At 46.2% G+C, this 22,622-nt stretch overlaps 1 protein-coding gene across 1 annotated transcript in view; it reads right to left on the bottom strand.

Moving 5' to 3' along the window:
• LOC138521305 (zinc finger protein 436-like) overlaps positions 1 to 17,186 on the bottom strand; it is a 197,994-nt gene extending 180,808 nt beyond the window's left edge. The window contains exon 1 of the mRNA XM_069634041.1: positions 16,083 to 17,186. Coding sequence (XP_069490142.1) covers positions 16,083 to 16,100 — 18 coding nt within the window. The 5' untranslated portion in view covers positions 16,101 to 17,186. The remainder of the gene's footprint in view (positions 1 to 16,082) is intronic.
• Positions 17,187 to 22,622: the final 5,436 nt, after the last annotated feature.

Below are 22,622 nucleotides of genomic sequence, written 5' to 3'. Positions count from 1 at the left end.
GAGTCATCATGGATTCCCCAGCTGTTACCTTCTCCCGCGTGGCATGGGGAAGGTAGCCGCTACCTGACCCTGGGGGAGGAGACAGCTACCAAGGAGATGTCATGACTTCACTGGACGAGACACAGCATCTTCCCCTTTGCCATGAGGAACCCCCCCCTCCTCAGCCCCCTGTTGTACCCACAGCCCTTTTCCACGAGGAAAACCCTCTGATGCCCCAGACCCTCATGGCATACCGTCAGACATGTGTCCCCACTCTTCTTCATATTTTCTATGTCGAAAAACACAACCATGACACCAACTCTTTATGCCTGTAACATGATAACAAATTGTAACGATTTATGTAAGCAAGCGCACAGATGCCTTCGGGCGCTATACAAGCCACAAAATAAATAAATAACCTCACACTGCTCAAACAGAACCGCTTTTTCTTCCAATGTTCCTTATTGTAAAGCCAGTAAACCGAACTATTCCAATGCCATGTGTTTAACAACATCTAGGAACTTCAACTCCCAGAAATCTCCAAGTTTTGAGACAAGGAAAATGTAGGCATTTGAACCATGTACCAAGAACTTGAACCACAATGAGCAGTGTAGTTTGACTAAAGCATGTGCGCGCAGGACATTTAGTTCACTTCGGGGAGGCAGTGAAGGAGAGGTTAGCTCCTGTTCAAGAGCTCATTAACTGTACTGGCGTGGCAGAGCAGGGGAGGCTTCCGCAGGACAGGCACAGAGTCAGAGGCTGGAAGGCTGTGGACACGCTGGGAGCCGCAAGGAAGCACCTGGGCCCGCAGCGAGTTCAGAAGCTTGCTGCCTTCATATCGGATACCAAAGGAAAGCAGACATACAACTGCAGAGCCACAAGGGAGGCCAGAAGAACATCTACAGCCTCCAGACTGGAAAGCGGGCGACAGCAGCACTCTGCAGAAGCACAAACTTGACCAGAGTCTGTAGAGAAAGCCGGCGAGTCTACCCAAAGTCAGTGGGGACCCCAGGGCGTTCCGGTGACTGTGCCAACATCTTTTTGAACATGATGATTACGTCAAAAGGCTCATTAGAACCCCATAAGGCAGAAAGGCAAACCCCAATGAACTGTGAATATCTGAAATGTAAATGTGGGACTAAACTGAAACTTACCACAAGTATATATATCAACCAAAGGGCAATACCTGCAATATTTGTGATACAGAGAATCATATAAGTCTTGATAAAGCAAGATACCAGGTGAGTCAGGTATGTGAGAAAGTCCTGGTAAAGCAAGATACCAGACGAGTGAAGTACACAAGAAGTCCTGGTAAACCGAAGACACCAGGCAAAGTATATGAAAAGACCTAGTAAACTAAAACACAACAGGCAAATGAAGCACTCAAGTTCTGGCAAGCCAAAGACAACCGGCGAGTAAAGCATATGAGAAGTCTGGGTGAACCAAAGAACCCAGACAAATGAAACATTTGGAATAATTCTGACAAGCAAGATCATCAAATAGCAGATCTTTCTTGAACCCTCACCAACAGTGAGGAATAAACTGCTCCTAGAAACGGAGCTATTGACATTAAAACAGGACTGCCAGGCATGGAGACATTTGCTTCTCGGTGCTAAGCATTCAGTTGAATTTTCAGACCAATCACAGGAATCTCCAAGCCCTCCAGCATTCTGAATGCAGAAATAGAGGTCAGGCTTGGTTGCCATATTTCTTTCCAAACACTGTCGTCTCTCGCCTTCGCTACCCGGCAAGAAATTCATTTTCTCTCTACAACCATTTATGCAACAGGTACTCCAAGCTACTAGGAACAGCCGCAAATGGAACACCGTACAAGCAAAATACAGCAAGTGTTTATTTGCAAGAAAGGGCATTCTGTTTTTGTCACGATCAACCAACAGCGGGTCCACGAGGAGTACAGTCTACTAGCGAATTAGTCTCCCAATATTTTTGGTGGCCCACTTGGTGAAGTGATGTTAATGACTACGTAACTTCTTGTCAAGTCTGTGCTGAAAGCAAGACCATTTCCAAACCAAAAATGAGGAAGCCCATCCCTCTCCCATCCAAACCATGGGAAACTATTTCAACAGAATTTCTTAGACCTCAAAAAGGTGGCGGAACAAGACAACAATCATGTTAACAGTAGACTGGTTCACTAAACTGGCACACTTTGTTCCCTTATCAAAGCTGCACTCTCCCCTCGAAAAGGCTCACGTATTCATCCACGAGATATTCAGTCTATATATTTTACCTAAATCGACTGTCAGATTGGGGGCCACAATATGTGTATGTTTTGGAAAGCTATGTTGTTCAAAGAGTCACACATAGATTGATACTTCTCTTTTGGATAGCATCCACAGACGAATGGGCAGACAGAAAGCAGCAACCAGGTCCTGGAACAACACCTCTGCTATTTTTCCACTGCCTCTGCTAACAATTGGCTGCTGCTATTGCCAAGATTGCATAAAAAAAACTTGCAAACCACTCAAGACACCTCTAGGATGCAAATATCAGAGGTTACATCCAAAGTTTCCCCTTGGGCCCTGTCCCTGAATCGCAACTCTGACTACGAATGTGTTGATCACAGAACTACAGAATGGGCAATTCAATCTTTGAGCATGTAAGAGTGGTGCCTCATTGGATGAAGATATTTGCGGACAACCACAAGATACTCGTCCTTCTTATTCTGTGGGAGACAGAGTAAGGATGGCCTCAAAGAACTTGCCTCTGCACCGGGTCCCCTCTAAATTGGCCCATTGGTTTTTCAGTCTTTTTACTATCGTCCAACAGGTAAACCTGGTGACCTTCAGGCTCCTGTTACCAGTCGCTTGGCGCAGGCTTCATCCAGTGTTCCCTTCTTTGCCCACATAAGGCCACTCAGTTTCATCACCAGGGATGTGTGCATCCTCTTCAGGTGTTGGTGGATTAGGTTGCAGAATTTGAGGCATCTGGCATTTGGGATGCCAGGTACCATAAAAGGTGTCCTGCAATACTTGACAGTGGATTGGAAGGGGTAACACCCTCTTCGCACTTAGGAGTATGCTGGCTATATCTATGCCTCCGCCTGGGCAAACCCGGTTCTGGGTGCTTGAAAGGTGGTATGCTGTCATGTACCCTTGTTGCCCAGGATTCTGTGGAGTTTGATGCATGATACTGCAGAAGCACTGTAGGTGATTTACCGTCCTACATGATGGTGGCCCCAATCATACCATGCCAAGATGGCCCCCAACAATCAAGAAACCGCCACTCCACGTCGCAGCACTTCCAGCTTACAGAGAGGCTGATGTTCACAACCAGGAGTGTTTCCCCTCCTTCTGATTTCTGTGTATACTCTTGGTCCTTCCGTTTCCCTTGTTCCCTTCTCCTGGTCATGCTCGGGTACTGTGGTAGATCAGAATCAGGAGACAAAGTGACATTGTGTTCGAACCTTTCTTTATTCCAGTGCACAAAAGAAAACCTATGCTGTAGCCAAGACTAGGATTACTGGCCCTTATTTATAAAGAAACAATATAAAAGGGTGATCGTCAGGATGTCCTATACAAAACAAGAACGTCCTTCATCCAGAATCCTATGCTTACCAGAGTTCTGTCCCACACACTATAAAAGAAACAAGCAAATGTAACAAAGGTACAGGTCCCGAGAAGAATGTGGTGGTTGGCTTCAGACCCGAACCCCGCCCCACCCCCTCTGATGATGTGTCTCTCATTAGGGGGTCCCCACACCAGTGCACAGTTTAAGCCAGTAGGCTCAATGGCTATCCAACCTTCTCGTCTGAACTGTTCAATTTAGTGCAATTAATGTCTCTGGTCTTAGTTCTCTCCCATGGGGATATCTGGCCCATGACCCCCCCACTCCAACTGTTATCCTTGTATTCCTTCCCAAGAAAGATCCTGGTGTTCTCTCCTTCTTGTGAGTGCTTGGTCTTTGGGTTTCGGTTTCTGTCACCTCGATTTGGGGTCTGGTTTCTTGGGCCCCACCTTTGGGGCCTCTGGTCACTCACTCCACTTTGGGGTCTCATTGGGCCTCACCTCCCGTTGCTCCTCAGAGCCAGGCTCTTCCAGCTCTTGGGACAGCAGGGCTCTGAGCTTTCTGCAGACTCAGCCGTGGTCAAGTCTGCCCCACCTGGTGTACGCACTTCCCCGTCACAACTCACAGGAGACAGTCCCCAGCTTCTTTGGCTCCAGGGTGTCTCTTCTCCCCGTTTACAATGACGACTGGCTCTTTATCTCTCCCTCCATTACGGGGTGGGAGTTTCCAGCATTCCCAGCAAGTATGGTGCACACGGAGGGTCAGAAACCACACCAGTCATTCTTACATGAAGTTTTAAGTTATCACACAGTTTAAGACCCATATACCCACCAAAGATATTGGGATATAGGAAGAATTACCGATATCCCTTTCAGGGAATCTCCAGCCTTGATATGCAATATTTACAACGGTCTCATTCCGGATTACCTGGGTCTTGTGCTTGTTCCGTTTCCCCAGCGACGCGTACCAGTAACTGCTTTGGCAGTCTCTGATCCGAAACCTTACCCTCGCTAGCAACCTCACGGTGAGAGCGTTCGCCTCCCTGTTCCTGCTTGCTTCAATTGTAGCAGCACTCGCTGTGTGGAGCTCAGGGACTTGGGCCCCTTGCTTCCAAAAATAGTTTATGGTCTATCATCGCCCCTGCAAGCTGAAGATGACATAAGTGAATTGGGATTGCTTTGTATGCTTCGAAGTATGGAAAAGAAATCCACTAAAATCCACGTTATGCCAGTCCTGTAATCTAATTTTCACTTGGTCAATCGTGCTGCTTTTGCCAGTACTGGGGAAAGTGGGGTTAGTAGGTTCAAAGCAAAGTCCACTCAAATATCCTTAGATAGCCAGGCCTCTTCCGAATTCCATTGGGGGTCAGAAACTCTTTGGTTCCTTACCCTCCATGGGGTCTTAGATTTCACATACCGTCTCTGGGTTGGCCGGATAGTGGCCCACTCTGGGCCGATGGATTCTCTCCCCACCCTATGGTCTCTGGTTTTACACAGCCTAGTGGGGCATCTGCTCTCTCAGCTCTAAGTCCCTCTTGTGCTCCCTAGCTTCTAGCAAATGCTTAGGGATATGTGTTTTCACCCAGTCTCGGGCTGCCTGGTGCCTCAGTCCCTGGGCTCTTGTCAGTCTCACCCACGCTTGGGGCACTCGCCTTCCTCACAGTTCCATGAACGCACTGGATACCTGGCTTGATGGAGATCTGGCTTCTCCATCTTCCGCATTGGTGCGCGGGACTCTGCACCGTCTGCATGGGACTGTCCTTGACTTGCCTTAATGGGGAACGGCCATTCTCTGAATCTTGGCTCTGGGGGCTTTCGTTTCTTCCTCCTGCTTGCTACCCGTGTCTATATCACAGGCCCTTTCTTTTCTCTGTCAAAGGAGACAGAACATTCCATTGGTCGTACAATGACGGCAACAGTACAGGGTCAGAAACCATATCAGGTGCCCCTCTATGAACATCCCCACAGGTGTCTGGTGCAATTCCCATATAGCCAATAAAGACATTGGCTTCCTGAGACAAGGGAGATGAACACATATCCCTGGCAAGTGCAAGGGATGGCCTGTCCTCTAAAAGAGGAGGTGTCACTGCGCGTAGGATTCCGCTTTCCCCATCTCCTAGGGGTTGTGAAGGTTAGCGGGATAACCTCCGTAGTCCTAACAGGGGTGGCTCACCTTTGGGAAGAGGGGATGAATTCCCTGGATTTGTTACACTACCTTCCAGCACCAAACTCACCAGGAGCAGGAAAATCTCCTAGGTGACTATCTGGATTTTGCACTGGCAAAAGAAAAGAAACTGCAATGATTAAGGTTAAAGATTAACTTATGCATCAGGTAGGACTGCTAGTGTTGTTGGACCCATCAGCTACATTTGACACCATTCCATACAACTAGCTAGGCTACATGAGATAGCAGGAATTTAATCAAATACCTCTAAATTGCTTCCTTCAAAAATAGTATTCCCTAGGCAAAGATGAGGGAGGGGTGGGGGGGGGGGATCATGGATCGCAGGCCATGAATATTGAGTCGGGAGTCCCACAGTGAGAATATGTATCCCTTTGCGGTTTAAGGTGTACCTCAAACCGCTGGGTGCGTTGGTTTCGCACAATATCTCATTTCAAAATGATGCTGATGACTCAACTAATTTTGAAAATGTGGAAGAATGGCATGGACATCAAAGGTAGATTATTTCCCAATACATCGAAAAATGGATGGACTGCAACTGGCTCAGCTTAAACTCATCTTTAACAGAAAACCTCTCAGAGATCAAAACAGCTTGGAAGGTCATCATGCATTAGTCCTGTTTTAGGAAACTACATTTAATTACCGGTAGCAGCCAGAGTGAAAGTCATAGTGCTGACCATTATACATGGAATACGGCCACACTCTCTTCGGCACATATTTCAATCTTACCATCAGCCAAGAGATCTAAGGTCACTTAACTATAACACTTTGTGCACCATACGATACAAAACGGTCTAGAGCCATTGGGTGTACTTTTAGATCTTAGCCATTAAACTCTGGAAAGCTCTTCCAAAGGAACCCTGTAGCATGCATCAGCATTTATGTTTCAGTCACAGCCGAAAACTCCTTTTTTTTTTTTTATTACCTTAAGAAGTTATAACTGGTGGTGATAAGTGGCATATCCTAACTGAAGTTTGCTACACAATACATTCCATAGGACCAGAATATTAAATGTTCTAATGAAGATAAAAATCATAATCCTCTTCTCCTACAACCCACCGACATTCAAGGTGACAAGATTACATTTTAAGACGTCATGGTGCTTGGGTAAAGTACTGAATCTCTATTATGTTACACTCCTTCAATATCTTGAGTTTGCAAGAGGCAATCAGTGCACCTCCTTGAGAACAATTTAAGCTTCAAAAAAATCTGTCAATAAGGTAGTTTCAGTTGTTTTTCCCCAGATTAAGGAAACGGAGGATAAAAGTCACCCAAAGAGAGCAATCTAATATATGCACCGCATGAGCAAATGTTTCTGCTTCACACTAAGCACCACTGCATTTTTATTTCTTAGAGTATCAATGCCCGCTATCATTGCGTCTTTCATACTGGATTCCTGCAACTTGATTCTCAAAAGTATGTTACCTTATTAAGTGAAAAAAGTGCCCTCTTTTTTGGAATCCTCTATATTTATGCAATCAACCTGTGCAAGTGTTCATTTCAACAGGGTTTGTTTATTTGGTAAAGCGCACCAAACCCTCAGGTAGCTGGGAGCAGCAGAATATTTGAAGCTTAGTTACATCATAGAAGGTCATTACATGAGTCAAAACATTTGCAATACATACATATCAGGAGGTACATAGATAAAGACAGTGGTGGTATACACATGAGCCGCACTGATTTGTACAGTCAGGCACAAAAGTGGATAAACCGTCTTAGATGTCATTGGTGCGCAGCCGGTTTAGTAATTTAAGTCTGAAACTAAAGTAGGCCTGTTCCGCTCCAATATCAGCGGGGAGTGCGTTCCAGGCAAGTGCAGCTTTAACTGGGAAGCTGGAAACCCCAGCTTTGGACAGTCTGAATTTAGGAATTTCTAGGCAGAGGTGGGTAGAGGATCTAGTGTGGTGGGTAGGGATTTTTCTGGTTAGTCTGGCTGATAGATAGGAGGGAGCGTCATTGTTGAGACATTTAAAGGTGAGAGATGTCACTTTGAGAAGTATCCTGTCACTCATTTTTAGCCAATGCTGGTCTCTTCTGAAGTTGGATATATGTTCTCTGCGTGGAATGTTTAAGGCTACTATCAGGGTATTGTTTTGTAATATTTGTATTTTATTGAGGATGTTGTTAGCGCCTGCATATAAGGTGTTTACTCTAACTTGGACATTATTAGTGCATTAGCAAGTGTAATGCAACTAGGTTTGGATTGAAAAAGTCTGCAGGCCCCAATAAGTTTACAGGTGTAAGCTGTGGAAGAGGCCAGTGAACTAACTTGTTTTTTTAAGGATGATGTAGAGTCAAGGTAGAAACCTAGTGTTTTTACTTGGGTTACTACCTTGATGACATTGCCGTCAATAGTGAATGAGGAGTAACTCAGGCTTCGTTTTTTTGAGGTTGGATTCAGAGCCCAGAATCAAGATCTCAGTTTTGTCGTCATTCAGGCAGAGGCCGTGTGAGGCCATAATTGCCAGAATGAGGAGGTATATCCTATTTACCAGACCTGTGTCTTCGACAATGTTGCCCAAAAGGGGTATCACAATTTGAGTGTCATCCGCATAATTAGTATATGTGACACCCAGCCTGTCAAGTTTGTTGAAAAGTGGCTTGGTAAAGATGTTATGTCGGTGAGACACAAGTGCCTTGTGGAACACCACAGGTAATTTTAATTGGGTCAGCTGAGGCCAAGGGCGAGAACACTCATCGTACGGTTAGCTAGGAAGGATTGTACCCAGGCTACGGCATTACTCGAGAAGTGAGCAGCTGACGCCAAGTGTTTGCATAACACTGCATGATCCACCAGGTTTAAGGATATTCAGAGGTTGAGGAGGAGTAGCATTGCTATTTTACCTTTATCCTTCAACTCGTCGATTTGTGTCTTTAAGTCAATTAGCGCTGTTTCAGTTCCATGTTGTGGTCTGAATCCAGATGGTGTGATCCTAATAAATTGTTAGCCTCCAAGTAGGTTTGTATTTGGATGTAGGCTACTCTATCAATAAATTTGAGGAGAAAAGGGACCGTTGTAATGGGTCTTTAATTAGTAGGAATAGCCGGCTCTAGTGACTATTTCTTTTTTTTTTAACATCTTTATTTAGAATGTCTAAACAAATTCAAACACGGAAGGATAATAGCATAGAAGAACAACAGAAACCATTGTAACCTTACCATAAAGTCTTTTACATTAAGCATTTTCCAAAATGAGATTTGAAAATGAGCATTAGATAACAAGTTCATTGAAAATAAATACATAAATAAACATGAAACAAGAATATCTGCACGGGTCTAGTGTCTATTTCTTAAGGAGTGGTAGAACCCATGATTGTTTAAGGTTAATTGGGACAGTGCTTGACTTAAAGGAGGCAATAATTAGCTTGCAGATGAAAAGGTGCTAGATCTCTGGCTGCATCCTTAATTATTTGTGCTTGGCAACTGTCGCCCTGACAGATCGATGGTTTCAGTGAGAGTATGACCTTTTCGGTATCCAATATGGATATATTGGTGAATCTGAAGGGTGTACTCATGATAAGTTTAACAGTAGGTAGGGAGGGGGGCATCTCAATGGAGCGCAGGGAAGCTTTTTTGGCGTCTATTTAAGTCTGCAGAGTGACTATTTTATTATCTTTCGGGGCATTATCTGTAGGTGGAATCGGGTTTTCCATTTCACGAAGGATGGTGAAGAGCTCTTTAGTATTGTAATTTGCTTTGGATATTTGTTCGTTGAACGTATTCCTTTTGGTCAAGACTTTCCTTTTTGTACATGTTGGCGAAGTTGGTTAATGTAGTTTGGTTCTTGATTGTAGGGGAGTGTTGCCAAATGGCTTGGAGCTTCCTTTTTTGGAGTCTTAGTTCTTTGAGCTCGGGTGTGAACCATGTATTGTTTACTTTTACAAAGTTTGATAGGCGCAATGGTGTCAAAGGCCTTCATCATGGTTTTGTTTGTTTGTTTATAAAGCGCACCAGACCCAAAGGTATTAGGGCGCAGAAGAAGGAAAAGAAGATTGTTCAGCTTAGGTTACATTGCTGTGCGTTGCAGTACAAAATATTAATAAACAGTGCTGGCCTATATCATACAAATGAGCAAAGGGTAGCAGAGAGCATCAAGCAACAGTTATATACAATTATACAGATATATATATATATATACACAACGTAGTGGACAGTGTTGTAGTAGTGGGTCAAATGTCATGCTCCTTAATCCATTGGATGAGGTTAGATCTGAAGCGTGGGTAGGGCATGTCTTCTCTTAAAGAGGATGGGAGGGAGTTCCGGTTTTGGGCAGCTTTGACCGGGAAGCTCCTACCACCAGTCTTCATACGTTTGAATCTAGGCACTTGAAGTAGGTTAGTATTGGCTGTTCTGGAAGGGAGGTTAGTGGATTGTCTCCGGAATCTGGAGGTAAGGCACTGGGGGTGGCCATATGTAAGCATTTATGAGTTAGGGAGGCTGATTTGAGGAGAATTTTTTCATTGGTGGAGAGCCAGTTGTTGGATCTTCTCAAGTCAGATATGTGGGCTTTCTTGGGAATGTTGAGGGCTGCTCTTAAAGCATTATTTTGTAAGATCTGGATCTTGTTGGTAATGTATTTGTTGGAGCCTATGTATAGGGTGTTGCAATAATCCAGTTTAGATATTACCAAGGCTCTTGCTAGAGTAATGCAGTTGTTAGGTGTAAGGAATGTCTTAGCTGCTCCAATTAACTTGCACGTGTAAGCGGTGGCCGAGGCCATGGAGTATAGTTGTTTTTTGAAGGTGAGAGTGGAGTCTAGGTAGAATCCACGAGTTTTCACTTCCTTGGCTACTGGCATGTTGTTGTGGTCTACGGTAAAGTTAGAATATAGATGGCCTAATTTATTGAGATTAGCCGTGGTGCCCAGAATGATGAGTTCCGTTTTATCATCATTCAGGCATAGTCCATGAGAGGCCATCCATGCCTGGATGATGAGATATACTCTGTTCACAAAGGCCAAATACTTGTCGTAATCTCCCGTCAACGGGATGAGGATCTGTGTATCATCTGCATAGTTAGTGTAGGTGATACCCAGGCCATCTAGATCATCAAAAAGGGGCTTCGTGAAGATGTTGTACAGAATGGGCGAAACACATGAGCCCCAAGGCACACCACAAGTGATAGGAATAGGGTCTGCGGCTGCTGAAGGTGCGAAGACCCGCATGGTTCTATTATCTAAGAAGGATTGAATCCAGCCGATGGCGTCTTTTGAGAAGTGAGTGGCCGAATCTAAGTGGTGGCAGAGTCTTATGATCAACCAAGTCAAGGTCCAGCAGCAGAAGTAGTGCTGTGTTACCATTGTCCCTCAGGGTGTCTATTTGTGCTTTAAGGTCAATCAGTGCAGTTTCTGTTCCGTGTTCCGGTCTAAAACCGGACTGACATACTCCTAGGAGGTGGTTGCATTCCAAATATTGTTGAATTTGGAGGTACCCTACCTTGTCCAGAATTTTAAGCAGGAATGGCACTGACGTAATGGGACGATAATTTGTGGGAAAGGTCGGGTTAAGTGTTTTTTTTTTTTTTTTTTTTTTAGAAGTGGGAGGTCCCACGACTGTTTCAAATTGTTGCGAATGGTACCGGAAGAGAATGAGGCATTTATAAGTTTGGTTATGATTGGGGAAAGTTCCCTTGCGGCATCCTTTATGACTTGTGCAAGGCAAGGGTCGCCGTGGCAATTGGAAGGTTTCAGATTTAAGATGACTTTTTCAACTTCTAGAATGGATACTTTCTTTAAGTTGAAAAGGGGTTAAGGTAGTTCGGACAGGGTGTGAGGCGAGGTGTTCAAGGGCACAGGGGCCATAACATTGTTAGAGTTAGAGGCGAGGAGGAGGGATTCTTTTTTGTTGTTGATTTTAGCCTGCAAGGTTGTTATTTTATTAGCTAGAGCACTCTGAATGCTAGTGCACCAGGTTTTGTCCTTGAGGCAGGTGTCAGGGGCTTGGATAGGTGTTTCCAATTCTTTAAGGATTGTGAATAGTTCTTTTGTATTGGAATTAGCTTGGGTGATGCGCAAATTGTAGGATTCTTGTTTAGCAAGGATTATTTCTTTTTTGTATAGGGAGGTTCATTTTTTTTTAGGTTGTTTTTTTTCGTTTCAGAAGGGTTTAATCTCCATATCTGTACACATTTACGTTTCTCAAGTTTAATGGCTTTTAGGTGGGGAGAGACCATGAATTAACATGTTTTTTCTGTTTGCATTTTCTGATTTTCAAAAGGTGCTATGGTATCCAAAGAGGCTAACATTACCTTATTGTACTCTTCGACCAAGGTAAATGGGTCTGCAGAGTCAGGAAGAGAATTCAAGGTAGGGGTGATCAGAGGAATTAGTTTGTCAGCTGTAATGTTCTTTTTGTTCCTTGTAGGAATAGCAGGAGCTATACTGATGGTATGATAGGGGGCTGTGACTTTAAGGGCGAAAGAGATCAGGTGGTGGTCAGACCAGGGCAGTGGTGTTATGGCATTAATGGACGTTACACAATGGTGTTCCGCTATCCAATCAAGGGTTCTGCCTTAGTGCGAGTTGCGCCTGTTACCTTTTGGGCGAAGCCTAATTCCTCGATGGAATTGTTGATCTGTGTAGCATTAGGATCTGAGGGGTCTTTGTAGCCAAGATTAAAATCTCCCAGGAGAAGACTTGGCAATGTATTTTTGAGGTTATCCGAAAGGATGTTAGTGGATCCTAGAGGGCCTGGAGGTCTGTAGATAAGGTGGATAGATATGGTTTGAGCAGTTGAGGTAGTTAGTTTGGCGGTCAGGAGTTCGCAAGAGTCTACCTTTAGTGGAGGAGCAAGTCTCAGTGCTAGGCTAGTTTTTGCAATTATGGCTAGGCCACCGACTCGAGAGGAAGTGCAGTCTATTCTTAAAAGAGTGTAGTCCTCAGGAAAAATTAGCATAATTGCTGGGCCAGCTGCTGAATGCAGCCAGGATTCCGTAATGGCGAGGAAGTCCACTTTTTCAGTTGTGATAAGTTTGGCTATTTCTGTGGCATGTGCCACCAGAGACAGGGCATTTATTAAGGCACCTCTTAGACCTGGCAGTGTGGGCTCAGTGAGTGGTATTGCAGTGTTGTGGGGGGGGGGGGTTTGGGCAGGTGGTAGGATCTCGAGAGAGTCGGCTGTTGAGCTGGAGTGGGTGCTGAGTGTTAGTCGAGTTGCGCAGGCTGGGCACTTTTTAGGTTTCTAGACAGGTTGTTAGAGAGGAGGTCTAGAGATTTGGCTGTGGGTTCGTAAATTTTGGGGAGTCTGGCACAAAGTTTGAGGTGTCTTTGGGAGGGATTGCATGGTCTAGTGATCATATCATTTAAGTTTTTGGGATCGTTCGGGGGTGTCTCAGACGCCAGGGAGGGCAGAGAGCGACTCATGTTGACATCTATTGTGACGAGTAAGCATAGGATAGTCCTCAGCAGGACTGTATAAGTAGCTGGCAAATACATAATTTATGTGGAGGGGGCTAGATAATGGTAGGGGTACCATATATAAGGAGTAAGCTCAGAATGGGCACTAGTGCCTGTGTTTAGGGTGGGCAAGCAGATAGCGACGCTATAGTCGCAGCGCTATGAGGCAGGCAAAGAGATAGCACGTGTTAGCACACATAGGCTAAGTAAAGTGCGTAAGTGTGGCAGGCTGGGCATGATATGGGCAGCGCTGGCAACGTGCGCACAGGAGGTAATTTTAGCAGCAGGGGTTCACCTTAGAGCGAAAATCACAGTTTGGGCTAAAAATGCAATGTGCAAACAGGTAGGAACAATTATAGCAGCAGGGTCCATTTAAATTCAAAAATCACAGTTTAGGCTAAAAATGCAGTTAGGTGCAGCATCAATGGGCACATATGAACTAGGTGCAGCAATCAATGGGCACGTATGAATTAACTATAGCAATCTAATAGACACATAAGCACTAGGTGCAACAATCTAATGGGCACATTGAACTAGGTACGACAGGCAGTGGGCACATATGAACTAGGTGCAACAATCTAATGGGCACATTGAACTAGGTACAACAGGCAGTGGGCAGATATGAGCTAGGTGCAGCAGTCAAGTGGTAGGCAACATGTGAGCTAGAGGCAACTTGGGCAGGCATAATGCAGTTCAATATAGCTGAGCTTCAAGTATGGCATGGCATCATTGAAGGTTGCTACTAGTGTGGTTGGGTCGGTGTTATTGGTGATTGAAGAGAGGGTGGGTAGGAGGAGTGGAAGTAGTTTTTCGACAGTGATGTCTTTTGCTTCTAGTAGGGAGAGGTGGTACTATTTCAATGCTTTTCTGTTTTTGGGTCTCTAGGGTCGTCAGGAAACTGATCAAATGGTGGTCGGTCCATGGTTGAGGTGTTATCTTAGTTATAGTAATGTCACAATTCAGGTTGGCTACCCAGTCTAATGTTCGCCCTTATGTGCGTAGGGGCAAGGACTTTTTGGGTTAGGCCATGTTCGGTCAATATGGTTTCAATGCAGAGGGCTTGTTTATCCATGGATCCTTAATGCCCAAGTTGAGATCTAACAATAGGAGCTGTGAGGTGTCCTTGATATTGTTGGTGAGGAGGCTGGAAAGGTCTTCTTCGAAGGTGCCAGTTGGACCAGGAGGTCTATATATTAAAAATATGGTTAGGGTACTATTATATGAGATCGGGAGTTTGGCTGAGAGTAGCTCGCAGGATTTAATTTCAGGAGGTGTGGTCAGCCTTAATGCTAGTTTAGTTTTGGCAAAGATAACAAGGCCTACAGCACTGGCATTAGGCCTATCAACTCTAGTATTTGATAGTTTTCTGGTATGGCTAACATAAGGGCTGGGCCAGCTGCGTCATGAAGCCAGGATTCCGTAACCGCGAGGATGTCTAGGTCGTCCATGGAGAGTATGTCTGCAATTTCTATAGAAAGTGCCATAAGGGATCTGGCATTAATAATAGCTCCTGTAAGTGTTGTGGTTTTATTCCGCCCTTGGGTAGAGGAAGGTCTTTGTTTAGGGCGGTTGGTTCTGGAATGAGATTTTAGCAAGGTTTCTGAAGATGGAGTGGATAGCTTAAGGTCTGTGGCATAGGTCTGATGCCTAGGGTGAGAGTCTAAGGTTCGTATATCCGGGGCAGTCTTGCTCGAAGCCTCAAATTTCTTTGCTGCTGAGTACATAGTGCAGGCCATTATTATACAGGCAAAGATATGTCATTCAGAGGATTATTCGTTGAATCTTTATGGGGGGCATAGTTCTATTTGCCTATAATATAAATAGGTCAGGGGAGAGTACAGATAGTAGCTGGCTAGACAGTGTCAAGTGGTGCTAGGCGGCTATACTGGCAGGTTCCGTTTAGGTCAGATGTAATGCAATCTGGCTAAGTGGGCTAGTTAATGGCAATGCCTAATAGCAGAAAAGGCTGGTGGTTAAAATTAGATCAATAGGTAATAAATGCTGGCTAGGTAAGTCAGTTCAGTTCAAATCAAGGCAGTGTATACTGGCAGAAGTAGGCTAGTTCAAATACTGGATAGTTAAGTCGGTTCAGATCAAATCATGGCAGTGTGAGCTAACGAAGTAGGCTGGTTCAAGTTAAAATCAGTAGGCAATATATGTTTGCTGGATAGGCCAATCCAATCCGTGCTGTTTGGATAGGCTAGAGCAATACAAGTCAATGGCAGTGTATGCTAACAATAGTAGGCAGGTTCACATTAAGATCACTAGCCAATATGTATTGGCTGGATGGTTGTTTGAGGGTGGGGGATATTTGTGCTTACGATGGTTATAACAGTCTAACTTTGGCTTTCGACATCCGCTCATTAGACCTGGAAATTGATATACATACATTTCAACTGTATCTTGACATTTTCTACTTGTTTGGTCATTTCCATGTTGGCTCTACCTCAATGGCCACGAGCACCTCCTTTTGTACTATGGTAGTAACAGCTGGTACCTGGGGCTACAACCGGATTGTTCTGTCAGTTCCCTGTAGCATAGCATTACCTATGTATATAGTTAACTAAATCTAGCAGAGGGTCAGTACCAGTGTTGGAAAGATAAATAGGGTGGTGTACATACTGGTGACTCTTCCGACTTTTCCAATAGGTCATGACCACTGTCAATAGTTGCATCAACACTAATAAGATAAGTGAATTTATAAAACGTATTAGTGGCAAATACCAATTTGCACAGAAATCAAGGACAAACAATAAAAACAGGTATCCAACTTAGATGTTCACAACTTCACACACTATTCTTTTTTTTTGTCCAACTTCATCTTTAACTGAATGACTCATCAAGGCCCAAGCGCCAGAGCAAATATCCACCAACCACTGTTGTACAAACAATGACGGCACACAACATCACTCAGTCCTTGTTATGCGACGAACCTACTCTAGGCTAACTGGACGTTTTCTGGTACCACATACAAACATTTCAAACGTGTTCTGACATTTCCTACCTGTTCGGTCATTTCCATGTTGGCTCTACGTCTCTTTGATCTGCTGTGCCTCAATGGCCGCGAGAACCTCCTTTTGTGCTATGGTATGGTAACACCTGGTATCTGGACCTAGAGCTTGCACTGCCAAAATATTCGCCCAGTGCTGGAGTAACCGACTAGGAGATCAGGACTGGTGGTGTAATAAAGACGGTGAATTCAGATCCTGTGTTGCATCAACAAGAGCTGTTAAAGCCAGGTAATTTGCAGACATGATACGGGGTTTGGAGCGGACGACTTTAATAGCAGTAACTATGGGTGCGAGCACGGGCCACAGCAGCCTATGGTATGGGTGGACGCTACGGGAATGGGAACTGGCGCATAGGTTGCGGCAACACGAACCTGAACATTGGATAACTGTATCACAGGACTTGCGTTTACAAATTAAGATATCCTGAAATAACACCGAGGCATGAAAGTTGACTGCATTAAAAAGGGGGTCAGAAACAGTCTTCAACCCTACCTGCAGTTACACAAATGTTTGGAAACTCGTCCCTCAGTAACTGGGCTGCCTGGAAAGTCGACCTGTCTTAACAAATGGGGCTAGGAAATCACGCCTGCTTTGGTGCAATACCAGATGTCAGCTGAAGTAACAAAGGGCTGGTAACTGAAGCCTTTTCTCAAACAGGAGTCGGTAACTCGGTTGCAGCCCCACTAGTGCTTGAAGCTCAGGGTTCTGTAACGAGGAGAGGGGGCTCAGTGTTGCATTACCGTTTAGGTAAGAACTCTGGGTGCAATAACAGGGAATTGACGTTCTGCGTGTAACTCCACCGAGGTTTAGATCTAAGTAACAAGTGTTGGGAGCACAGACTGCATTAAATAGTCGGAAATTATGGTTCCGGTGAAACAGGGGTTGGGATCCAGACTACGGGAACTAAGCCTCGGGATAAATACTGCGAGTTCCAACTCCATAACACTTCAGATGTTGTCTCAAGCTTCATTAACACCGTAACTGTGAGCCCATGTTCAGGGGATACGTGCAGTCGGAGAAGTTGCTTGGAGCTCGTTTTCAGGGATCATTTGATGCTGGTGCTGTCTCTGCTGCTCGTCCAGGAAACACTTCCTGTCTCCTGTCAGCAAAAAAAGAAACAAACGTAGAATCAAATCTAACTATAAACATGGAAAAAAGACACATGCAAACACACAAAAAAAATCTTCGTACATTTTAAGAGCCGCCATGCTGGCGGGTACAAAGTTAAACCAAGATTAGAAAGCGCAAAGAGGAAATGATACACGGGGCCCTGTTGAGCGCCGCCACAATGCAGTTTTAAACGGCTTTGAATTAAAGATTGGATGTTCCGTTTAGACGAAAGATGTACGGTTACCAAGCAATGTTTCCTGCATACCCATATTCAAGTTGTATTCAAAACGTCACCATCAACACATCAAGGTAATATATAAACGTGCCCCATTCATTGACCCAGAAATAAAAAAACACTTTTGTGAACGGCCTACTTGCTTAGCCATGGCAAAATGCCTAGTAGTACATGACGCTGAAGAAAGAAGGCACGCTATAGCGTAAGATGTTTTAGACCTCTGTCCACGCCAATATGGTAAATCAGCCCAAAAAATGCGCACATCTATGCTTTACTTTTTCCATGGTATTTTTATACGTCGTGCGCGCGTTTTTTTGATTGTGCAACTTTAAATATGAAACATTGTCTTCTAGACCTTCTGCAAACTTAATTATTTTATGTGCCGAAAGCCAACTATACATTAAATAGTATTTCACATGTATCATGTTACTGAATATCAAGACCTAAAAACATAGTAATTTAAGGTAATCGTTTCTTCAACACATTTAGTATATTTGGTTTAGCATTCCCTTTTCTAAAAAAAATATACCTTTTTTCATGGGCAATGAGTTTACGTGCGTTGCAACGTGCCTCCAAGATGTCGGCCACCGAGTCTGTCGCGTTGGCTGCGTCATCACTGTGATACCGGCCTTCTTCTGGCCCTCCATTAATGTCGGCTGCTTGCTACTGTCGGTTACTTGAAACAACAATACGTCTGTTATATGAAAGGGACGTGGTGGCGAGTGTTTACGGTGCACCTGCGGTTGAATACGTCCAAGAACATGTTTGTGAACAGGAACAATTAAGTGGATATACCTTCAAAACTTTGTAACACAGCTCCTTTCTCCTGCCTGTTAGGTGGAGGGCGGAACCATGAAATGGTGAATAACGGGGTTGTTGCCTGGAGAGAAGATCGTATATAGACATACCAGTACCCCTCCACGTCCCTCTTCCTCGTCACAGTACTTATGTGGTATCTACCCCCACGACATGTAGGACGCTTCTCCTTTAATTAAAGCATTCCACCTCTCATTGGAGGAATAAAACATTCCTTTATGTCCGGGGACCTTTGATCCTTTTGCTGTGGACAACTTTACAACATAGTTAACTTTTACAGACATTTTCATACATACCAACATTTGGAAGCACTTGTGTGCGAGATTTCATCACATAAAGGGACAATGTGTTTAGTACCTTAAAAACTCTAAAAGAATTAAAGAATATATCTAGCTGTTGTGTGCAGGCCCGTACCTCAGGCTGCACCGCACACGCTCACACGCATCCACACAAAGAGACACGGGACACGCGTGTGCCTTACGGCGTCCCCGCGGCAACTGCCGGCACGGACGTTCTTTATTCTTGATGCGCATGCGCGGCCCGGAACTAGGCTCGCGCATGCGCCGTTCATGCTTGCAACATCACATCCCTTTTTTTCTTCAACCAAAACAATTTAACATCAACCAGAATGAACCTGGTAAACATAAACATATAACCCAACGTGGGTCGGCCGGCTGCTGTACCCTCGGCTCAGTCTCCCGAGTCCAGAACATAGTCTTCGAGGCGAGCCGGCAGTCTGCGGTTTCCCCGCACCGGGTACCGAGGAGTGCTGTGCTGAGTCGAGCCGGGACCATCTGCATGTGGAATGTCCTCCCTCTGAGCGTCCTCCGCCTGACCTTCGGGGACCGCTTCGGATGAGATGCTTTCGTCCGGTTCACTGTCCCTCGTGGATGTGTCCACTTTTTTGAAAAAGGACCTGTTGCGGGTGACGGTCCCCCGGTTGCATGCTGCTGTGACCATGGTTCCTTTCCACGGGTGTGGTTCGTAAGGTAGTGATAGTTTGCCTTCCGGGTGACGATTCCGCACCAGCACGGAATCGCCTACAGCCACTTCCTTGTCTTGGAGACCTCTCCTCTCACTCTCTCTCTGATTACGGGCTGCCCGCTCCTCCCTCACTTTATCATTGTCGATGACCCCGGGTATTCTTCCTTCTACCTCTGGTATCATGCCGCGAGGGCAACGCCCGAATAGCGCTTCAGCAGGAGCTACGCCCATCGATTGGTGCGGCGTGGTCCGATACTCTCGCAGGAATTCCACAACCTTCTTCGGGAGGTCCTCTCCTCCGCTTGCGGATATTCTCAGCACCTTGTTAAGCGTGCGCATGAGCCTTTCAGCTTCCCTGTTCGCACGTGGCCACAACGGGGATACTCTCCGGTGATGGATGCCCCTCGCTTTGAGATACTGTGCGAACTGGCTGCCCGTGAACGGGGACCATTGTCTGAGCATAGTATTTCGGGGAAACCCTGGGTTGCAAACATCTTGTCCAGGGCCCTAGTGGTGTACTCGATGGCGGTGGACTCTACGATCTCCACCTCGGGATATCTGGACCATTGGTCTACCACCGTTAAAAAGTACATGCCCCGACCCGTCGATCCAAAATCTGCATGGACGGTTCCCCAGGGCTTTTCGCTCCGTTCCATTGAGCTGATCGGTGGAACTTTATCCACAGGATTCGCCGCCTGACACGGCAGACACCTTTTTATGAACAGCTCGACCATTCCCTCGAGTTCAGGGAACCACACCTTGGGTCGAAGCCAGGCTCTGGTCTTGGCCACCCCTTGGTGCCCTATGTGAGCTAATTCCAACACACGATTTCTCAGGGTGTGCTGGATCACAATTTGCCTCCCCCTCAACAGTAGTCCGTCGTCAGAAATGGATAGTTCATCCCTCACCCTCCACAGCGCCTGAAGGTCTTTTTGGGCGTCAGCCTGCCGCCTTGCATTGTTCTGAAGCACCTCTCTCCAGTCGCCGCTTCTAACCGCCGTTTTGATGATGTGGAACACCTCATCTTTGGACGATTCCGTCGCTATGGTGAGCCTGGACCGCGCCACCGGTAATGCACCTTCCACGACCTGACAGAGCAGCCCTCTACAAGCACGACTACGACCGGCTTGCCGAGGATGTAGAGACGAAAATGGCGACAGCCCCACAGTATGGCCAAGGCCTCTCTTTCTATTTGCGAGTAGCGCTGTTCTGTGTCTGTGAGCGCCTTGCTCGCATACGCAATGGGTCGCATGTCCCCTCTCTTGTCCGCTTGCATCAGCACAGCACCTACGCCCACCGGGCTGGCATCAACAACGATCTCGGACTCGGCGGTGGGGTCGAAGTACGCCATGGTGTCTCCGTCGGACAGGGCATTTTTGATGACTTGAAATGCCTCTTGTTCTTTTCTTTCCCACACCCAGACAGCATCGTTCTTGGTCAGCGCTCTGAGGGGTTCCGACAGGGAGGCCAAACCCTTAATGAAGCGCCCACAGTAGTTCACCATCCCCAAGAAACTCCTTACCTCCATTGGGGACTGGGGTGCTGCGGCCTCCCGAATGTCCTTGATCTTTGCAGGATCGGGCGACACGCCGCTGGCATGAAAGATGAAGCCAAAGAACCCAATTCTGTCTTTGAAAAATTCACATTTTTCACGGTGTAGGGTAAGCCCCAAATCCTCCAGCCTCCTCAGCGTGCACTCCAATCTCTTCATGTGTTCCGCCTCTGAGTCTGCAAACACCAAGATGTCATCGCTCATATTCAAAACACCTTTCAGTCCTGCGAGTGCCCCCCTGATGGTGTTCTGAAAAACTTCTGCAGCAGATGAAATGCCGAAGCTCAAGCGCTTAAACTGATAGAGGCCATCATGCGTCGTAAAAGTCATGATATAACGTGAGTCCGGGTGGAGCTCGAGCTGATGATAGCCCGCCCTCAAATCTAACTTCGAAAAAACTCTCGCCCCTTGCAGTTCTCCTATAATATCATCGAGATTGGGCGTAATGTGTCTCTCCCTTTTGATAGCTGCATTTGGGAGGCGCATATCGACGCAGATGCTCACCGCTCCCGGCTGTTTTGGCTTGGGGGCCACCACTATGGGTGAGACCCAGGGCGTTGGGCCTTCCACCCGTTCGATGATGTCCATTCGGACCAGTGAGCGGAGTTCTTCCTCCACCTGCTCCCGGTGATGGAACGGGATCCTTCGATGTTTGAGAGCCGTGGGCCTGATGGTGTCGTCAATGTGTAGACGCACAGGAGGAACTCTCAACTTTCCCACTCCTTCGAAAATGCCTGAGAATCTGGCTAGTAGCTGCTCAATGTCTACTTGATAGACTTCAAATACAAAATGCACAAGGTCCAGTGCCTCCGACGCTGCACAGCTAAGCAGGGAGTGGGGTCTCACGTCAGTGACGAAAAATCATGCTTTTATGGACTTGCCGCCCTTTGAAACGGGCGCCACAAAGACACCCTTGATGGGGAGTGGTGTGTTGCCGCAGAACGTGAAGATCTTTGCCCTCGAGACATCCAACGGTGGTGGTCCCGGGATCGACTGGTAGTGATCGGAGGCCAGCACACATACCGAGGCTCCTGTGTCGATCATCACTTGTGTAGGGACCCCCTGGATGTCCACTATGCATTTGGGCTGCCTCTTTTTCCTTTCCCTGTGGCTATGCTCGAAATGAAGAACACCTCGTCCTCCTCTTCTTCCTCCTCGGCCATGTTCAGCCTCTGCATATCCTGTTCCACTGTCGCAATGCTCTTTTGCCCCCTCGACCCACTGCCAAACAACCTGGCCGGACCCCTTTGAGTGGGCACCGGCGCAGGGCATAGTGTCCGAGTCCGTTGCATCTGCCACAGGATCTGGATTTGGCGGGACATTCCTCGGAGTGCGGCAAATCGTACCCACAATACTGACAAATGGGCGCCACTCCATGCTTGCTTCTTGGCGTTTCTGACTCCACTTACTCTTTGATGCGAACTGCCTCCCTACCGCAAACGCCTCTTCTGACCTGCTGGGATGCACCGCCACGTCCATTGTGGCACCCCTTGACTCTGCCAGTTCATATATTCTTCCGCTGTCCAGGATCTGTGTCAGAGTCCACCCTGGCTCCCTTAACACCTGTCTGCAGAGTTTGCCTGGGCCACAGCCTTGGATGACTTGGTTTCTAATCATGGACTCCTCGTTGTCCCATCTGCACGTCGTGGCCATTTGTCTTAGGTGGGCGCAGAATTGATCAAGCGACTCTTCTTCCCGCTGTTTTTCACTGTTGAACAGGAATCTCTCATAGTCCACGTTGGACAGCGGAATAAAATGATTCCTTAAGGCAGTCTTGACCGCATCATAGGTAACTACTTGCAGGTTAAGGGACTCATAAATGTGTAGGACGTCCAT

The sequence above is a fragment of the Ambystoma mexicanum genome, chromosome 13, assembly GCF_040938575.1.
Source record: "Ambystoma mexicanum isolate Mex_15411 chromosome 13, UKY_AmexF1_1, whole genome shotgun sequence".
NCBI classification, from domain to species: Eukaryota; Metazoa; Chordata; class Amphibia; order Caudata; family Ambystomatidae; genus Ambystoma; species Ambystoma mexicanum.
Note: the sequence above shows the minus strand (reverse complement) of the source record. Positions and strands in the feature narration are given on the sequence as shown.